General features: G+C 45.3%; 1 protein-coding gene across 1 annotated transcript in view; it reads left to right on the top strand.

Moving 5' to 3' along the window:
* Positions 1-7403, top strand: part of chd6 (chromodomain helicase DNA binding protein 6) — an 84860-nt gene that overhangs the window by 67316 nt on the left and 10141 nt on the right. The window contains exons 33-40 of the mRNA XM_020619057.1: positions 10-103; positions 394-602; positions 1300-1397; positions 2390-3205; positions 3737-3991; positions 4532-4814; positions 5075-6568; positions 6744-6892. Of these exons, the coding sequence (XP_020474713.1) occupies positions 10-103; positions 394-602; positions 1300-1397; positions 2390-3205; positions 3737-3991; positions 4532-4814; positions 5075-6568; positions 6744-6892 (3398 nt within the window). The remainder of the gene's footprint in view (positions 1-9; positions 104-393; positions 603-1299; positions 1398-2389; positions 3206-3736; positions 3992-4531; positions 4815-5074; positions 6569-6743; positions 6893-7403) is intronic.

Raw genomic sequence — 7403 nt, 5'->3', positions numbered from 1 at the left:
GTCACGCCAGCGGGCCACTGCCATGGCAGCTGGGGGAAGAGTTGCGGAGGTGTTCTGTGGTTGCCACAGAACCTGACCCCCTATTTTTGGAGTGGCAGAGAAGGTAGGTGTTTTAGTATATTATTATTTTGGCTGCAAATCCTTTTGTAAGTTTCATAACATTTCACACTTGCTCCACTCTGGTTTTATGGTTAAACTGGCTTTGAAGGACACAGAAAAGTTTTACCATATTAATTTCTCCCTATTAAAACCATAACACAGAACAAAAATGCTTCAGCATCTTGTTAGAGATGTAAACATGGCAGGTGGACTTAGAAGGCCATTTTTAGCACAGGTTTTTTTCTGCATGGTTACATTACATTAAATGTCTTTGTCTCTTCCATCATGTTTAAGGTGGACACGTCGGGAACAAGCAGACTTTTATCGCACAGTATCTTCTTTTGGGGTAGTGTACGACCCAGAGAGGAAGACCTTCGACTGGTCCCAGTTCAGAGCACTGGCCCGACTGGAGAGGAAGACGGACGAGAGTTTGGAGCGATACTTCAACTCCTTTGTCAACATGTGCAGGACAGCCTGCAAGCTGCCCCCGAGGAAGGAAGAAGGTACAGTGCATGTTTACACAGCAGAAGTCAGCAAAGGGGAGAACATCTGGAGAAACCTTGCTAATTGAATTAACTTTGATATTGTGGGTATTTTAAACGCTGCCTTAACAGGGAGCTCGGGGTCTTCTGTTTAGTTTTGTGGCCACAGTTGGTTGGTTTTATGTTAAAACATGTTTTGAGCCACAAGGGGAGTTCTGTTGTGAGTGAACACTGGAAAAACCCGCCAGCATGGCTGAGTGGTGATGTCTCTTGATCCATGGTATTTAGAGGGTCCAGCTGCACACCTCATTTCCCTCCTGGGGAGCATTACTGACCCCTACTGGTGGGAGGAGTAGTTTAATCTTCATCAACAGCTCCTTCAGTTCAGTACGTCATCTTAAGATCCAAACTGACTGAATAGACTGTACAGAACTGTTAATGACTTTGCTAGAACATTTACCTCATATCAAGTGTGACTCTGAAATTAGGACACTGGGTTTTGCTATTGCATGTGAACATCAACATATGTTCAACAAACCCTGTACATCTGAGGAGTGAATTGCAAACTCAAAGACGGGATGGACTCTTGCACAGACAAACACCTGCTTCAGGCCTCATGCTGCCTCTGTGCTGCTACTGACTGCTTCTCTCACCTTCTGTTTCTTCTTCTCTTGCTTTGCTTTTCTGCCTCTCCCTCCTTCCCTCCGGCCTTTCCCAGGCTTGGTGGATCCCGCTGTCCTTGTCGAGCCTCTGACAGAAGAGCGAGCTGCCAGGACTTTATACCGTATCGAGCTGCTCCGCAAGATCAGAGAGCAGGTGGGTTCTTTGAAGAAACAAAGCTTCATTATTAATACTAGTTTTCACTTGCAGCTCCGACTCAGAAACTGACTTTGAAGTTTACCTGCAACACAGCAGTTGTTTGTGTTGAGTTGGGTATAAATTCATTTTGATGCGCTGATGGATGCACAGAACCTTATTCATCTCTGTTGGCTTTTTATCTGTTGCATTTTGTGTCATTAATCACTTACATCTTCACAATGTCATAAATCACTCCAAAGTTAAGCATCCATAAACCAATCTAGAAATCTTTAAATCCTGCTGGACAAAGTGATTTGTACACTGTCAGTAGTAATACGTGTGACTTCTGTCAGCGTATTCGTAGTTACAGTGCAAACAAGAACTGCTACTAGCTGCTGTAGACTCACCAAACTGTAAACAACTTGTGGTTTTTTAAAGCGCGACTCTGTCGTAGCTCACAACTAATTTGCTGGCTTTTTTTACTTGTTTGTTGCAGCATGTTGTGACAGTCCCATAAGTCTGGAAAAAAAAGCAAAGTAATCAACAAAAACAAAACAAACAGCCTGTGGTTTAACATGATTAATGAAAAATATTGCTAGACTGACAGCATGTACCGCCAGCTACTACTTTTTATTTTATTTTATTGTGAATATATTCATTAAATACCTTCATCCCATCTCTTACAGGAAACAGATCAGTCAGCAGTCTGTGGTTTTTTTAAACATAAAGTTAAAATTTGAATATGCCAGTCTTAAAAAGAATTTATTCCCTGTATCACTAAGAAGTGTTGCTACATCCTGGTATGTACTGAAGTGTGATTCAGTAATTAATAACTCTAGGCTGTATTGTCCCAACTGGTGTTCTGCCATACAAACAGGTTTTAAATGTTGGTCTGAAAAGGTCTTAAGAGTCCCGCCTCTGTAAGTTATCTTGACTAATCGTATCCTTTTCATCTGTTTTCTACTCCCACCTTGTACATCTGTGCTCTCTGAACTGCATCCTTCCTTCAGGTTCTCCGTCACCCGTTACTCTCGACCCGCCTTCAGCTGTGCCGCCCCTCCCTCTACCTCCCGGTCTGGTGGGAGACCGGCAAACACGACCGCGACCTCCTCATCGGGGCAGCACGCCACGGTTTGAGCCGCACCGACTTCTACATCCTCAACGACCCCCAGCTCAGCTTCCTGGAGGCTCACAGGAACTACGTCAGGGGACAGCCCTCTCATCTCCATCCTCCGAGCCCTCATCACCCTCAACATCCCGGCTTGGCTACTCATCCTGGCATCTCCTCCTCGTCATCATCTCATGCTCAGCTGCCTCATCCTCACTGCTGTTTGTACGACACAGGACTTGGTCGCCACTCCCCTCAGCCGCCTGAATATCCCCACCAGTCCGTTCACCACCAACATCATCACCAGCAGCACACCATGCCTCCAACAGCTCCTTCACCTTCCTCCTCCTCCTCTCATCCCCACCTCCACCCTCCACCCTTGGATGCCCATGATTCTGCCTCACCAAGTATGGGAATGGTTCCTGGTTCACGGGGAGATTTCCTTGACTGTCCTCCTTTGGATGAAACCCTGGAGCTGGGCTCGCTGCAGCATGACGCCCTGTCTGCAGATGCTTTACATGGAGGAAAGGCCTCTAAAGATGCCCTCAGTGGTTTCCCATTCAACTCAGCTGCCGGAGGTCAGAGCATGCTCAACTCGTACGGTGTAGGGGGAACAGACCTGCACTCAAAACTAAGGAGCGACGTGCTTGTTGGTGAGCAGGGCTCGTCGGAGGAGACTGGGCTGATGGCGCCATCAGTGGAGCTGGGTCAGCTACAGGTACACACTGTGCTATACATCTGTGTTCTGCCATGAAATAATACTGATCATGTTAAACCAAGTATTTGTGATCGAGTATAAAGTGTATGAACTGCATGAACTGTTTATTTTATTACTGCTCTAAAAACTGATAGCTGGAAGTTCTGATCATTTAATGGATTTGTTTGTTTACATTAAAATGTGATGTTTACCAGAACACAGCATGAAATTTCTTGTTTTTCATGATCAGTAGTCAAAAGTCCAGGCATGTTGAATGAAATATAACAATAAGAGGTACCAAATCCTGAGATTTTGGAAGCCAGGAACCAAAACTGCTTCTGAAACAACCTGAATGATCAACCATTTATCAAAATAGTTGTCAGTTAAATTTTCTGATTTGGGATTAATTTTTCAGTACTGCTCAAATTATTCACAACATTCAGTTTGTTTCATTGCTTTAAACTTCTCTTTTTCCTCATTGGTTGCTCTGCTTGTTTTTCCATCACATCCATCCACATGGTTGTGATTGATCGATCCCTCGTGTCCCCACAGGCCCCCTGGGACGGTGCGGACCACTCCAGTCCAGCTCACCACATGTTCAACGAATCTGATCCAATCCTGGGCCCTTCTGCTCTGGAGCCTGGCTTCCTGGAGGAGGATGAGGAGGAGGCACAGAGGGGAGACACAGGTGGGGAGGAAGGTGGAACTCTGGAGGAGTGTTTAGGCCTCCCACCAACATCCTCTCCTTCCCACCCCTCAGCTGGAGACTCTGTGGAGCAACTGTCCTCAAGTTATATGCTCTTCAAGGTTGGTTATAGCATCCTGTGCCATAAGGGTGACACGAGAGTGACGTTGCTTATGTCTCACAGCATTTAGGTTTATACATGTGGAAAGACGTGTCTCCTCATCTGCTCTTTCAGTAAAGAAATATCTTCCACATCAGATGTTGCTCACCTTTAACAGGCTCGTGTTACTCTGTGCATTTTTTTTTACTTAATATGCTGAACACTGACCTTCTGTCTCTAATATCTAATAGAGTTATTGTGCAGCAGGTTATGTTTTTAATTTTTAACTAATAAGAGAAAACATCAGCACTTTTGAAAGATGAGTGAGGTAGAGCTGGGTAATATGGCTGAAGCTTGGATTATTGTCGCAGAAAGGCAAATATTGCAAATGTTCATGGTATTCTTGCAGCACCTCACTGAGACTCTGTGTTGGGGTGTCTTTTGGTTTGTCACCAGTCTGTATGTGCAAAATCACAACTTATTTTGGTTTTATAAATACAATTCACTTGTAAATTCACTGTGGAGTTGATCTGATTTTGACACTTTTGGTTTATAAATCTAGGACATTGGTGAAGAACCCAGTGCAGATCAAACAGACTTGTCAGCGAGCCCCCCTCCACCCTATGTCCCCCCTCCTCCCCTCTCTCTGCCTGACATCACTGCCCCACAGCCACAGGATAGGCTGGGCCACTGTGATGTCACGGAGAGTTTGACCAATCCCGTGGAGGAGGGAGATGACCAGGAAGGAGTTGCCGGTTTTGTGTTTGATGACAAGGAGGAAGATGATGTGGAAGACTTGTCGAGGGGAGCCATGGAGCAAAGAGATCGAAGTGAAGCAGACCAAGGTACGTCCAGGAAAAAGGTTTTTAAAGTGCCTTTAACTGATTGTACAACACTGAGTCAAGATTTAGCTACTGATCACATGAATCCAAGTCCTGCTCCATATCGTTCGTTTTATTTTTATCTAATTTTCCTAATAGAATTATACCATCACTGTAGTCTTTACAGGAAGTGGCTTGAACTTGCTTTGCATAGGCCCTTACACCGTGGTTTAGTCTTCTTTCATAAGCTTTACCTCACCCCTTGATGTTTTATGCTCTCACAGGTGTAGACCATGCTTTGGGAGTTTTGAATCCAGACATGGAACAGATCGATGGGATAGAGTCAGAGCCGGACCTGGGAGATCAGGACGATAGGATGGAGGTCTCAGACCAACTGTCTCATAGCCTTCAGGAGAGCTTCGAGGAGGCTCAGCATACAACAGACTTGCCCCAAGCTGTGCATCCTTATCTTGGGAAGCTCGCGCAGTGTCCTGAGTCTATTGAAGAACCAGGGGACGAGGTGCACGGGTTGATTCTGTATCAGACAGTTGAGGAAGACTCTATGGAAAACTCTATTGAGCCTGGACCTTTGCTGGGGAACGCGTCTGGAGAATTTCTGCAAGAGAGGGAAGTTACAGAAAACTCCCGAGTGGATGGTGCGGTGCACCATGTGGGCCTTGCAGATCAAGTGGATGAGATCTCAGAAGGGAATGTGGATCTAATGGATGTTCCACTCGTCCCACGCTGTAATGAAATGGCTGAAAAGGCAGTGAAACAGCTGAACACCAAACCCTGTGAGATGGAGCTGGACCGCATGTACTCAGAATGCACACAGCCCTCCTGCCCCCCTACATCCCTGTCATCACCTGCAGTAGCATCACAGTCAGATGAGAGCAGTGCCAAAGCTGGAGTCAAAACTGAAGTCTCCACTGATCAGGACAACTATGTAGGCACAGTTGAAGATGGTAGGAATAGAGCCCTGATGTTCTCCCTCGATCAGGATAACAAAGACAGTCTCCTTGAACAAAATGAAATGAAAATTGCCCGTACACCACCTGCACATGACACAAAGCCATCTGACCTGAAATTTTCTCTCTTGTCAGACGGTGGTGGTGAGAAGAAGCCAGAGCAATTGGAGCTACCAATCAAGGTAGAGGAGACAAAGACAGAGGCTGCTGAGGAAGCATTGCCCATCTACCCAGACAGCTCTGAAGTCAAACATGCAAAATTCCTTTCTTACCCTGTGAAGTCAGAAAACTTCATGACTAAAACGGAGCAGCTGGACTTTTCTGTCAAACAAGAAACACTGGAGAGCAAACCTGAAGATCTAAGCCTTCCCATGAAGCCTGAGAGCTTAGACAGTAAACCCGAACTTCTCCAGTTTACAGCCTACGCAGATGGCATCAAACCTGAAGCCAAACCAGTAGCTCTCGGGCTGGCTGCTTATCCAGATGAAGCCAAGCTTAAGACCGAGACAAAGCAGGAAGGTTTAAGGTTAACTGCTTTCGCCGAATCTTCTGCCATCAAGCCTGAAGCCAAGCCAGAGGGTTTGGAGTTCACGACTTACCCCGACAGCTCTGAGATCAAACTCGAGGCCAAGCCAGAGGGCCTGGAGTTTCCAGTTTTACCTGAGATCAAAGCTGAGACCAAGCAGGAGCTGCTGGAGGCGGACAGTACAGTTCTGACCCCGAAGCTTGAGCAGGCAGACGGGCTGGTGTGCACCTCTGAGAGCATGGTGGGGAAAGGCCATGTGAAGGAGGAGAGGCCTAGTACACCAGGTAGAAATACAGACATAATGTAGTAATTTACAACTTCAGAATGGGTTTTATAGGTTAAGAGCCTTTGGAGCTGCAAATAATGATTGTCTTCATTATGATGCATCTCTTGATTAATCATTGAATCTGTTGTTTAGCCTATAAAACATCAGAAAATAATGACTGACTTCCTCCATAGTGCCGGTGGAAGGTTACGCCAGCAGCCCCAGGTTTGCTGCTCCTGTTTCTATGTGTGAGATTCCCGACAGCCTCCATGACACCAAGGAACCAACCATCGCTCAGCTGTTACAGGAGAAAGCACTTTACTCATTTTCTGAGTGGCCCAAGGTACATTTATTCTTCCCAACAAAACTCAGTATGTGATAAGCTAATCATGAGCTCTTTCATTTAAAATACCCTTCTTTTCCTTTAGTGTAGTGTAAATAAGGGGCATTGATATCGGTTTTTACTGATCTTCAGACAGAAATACCTATTTTGTGTGATTTCCACCTAGATATTGTGTAACCATGCACCCTTGTTGCTGTTGTTTGCTGCCAGAAGACAGCGATAGCAGTAGTTTACAGTGAACACTGTGCTCTGCTCCTCTGCCTGCAGTAATAAGAGAAACACTTGACAATGCAAATGAGCTGCTGACTGTTCAGTCTCTCAACGTAAATATAAAAACCAAGAAAGCAGTTAAACTACAGAGTGATTCTGTTTTCACAGATTTCAGAGGATTCACTATATTTTAATGCTGTTTTCATCTCTTTCTTTTGTTGTTCATTTAAGCTTCTCGTGTTTTTGTGGCACATTTATTTCTCGCTCTGTGTCAATCTCAGTTTCTTTGTTAAGCAGGAAT

Source organism: Monopterus albus, unplaced genomic scaffold (genome assembly GCF_001952655.1).
Source record: "Monopterus albus unplaced genomic scaffold, M_albus_1.0 scaffold213.1, whole genome shotgun sequence".
In the NCBI taxonomy this organism is placed as follows: Eukaryota; Metazoa; Chordata; class Actinopteri; order Synbranchiformes; family Synbranchidae; genus Monopterus; species Monopterus albus.
Note: the sequence above shows the minus strand (reverse complement) of the source record. Positions and strands in the feature narration are given on the sequence as shown.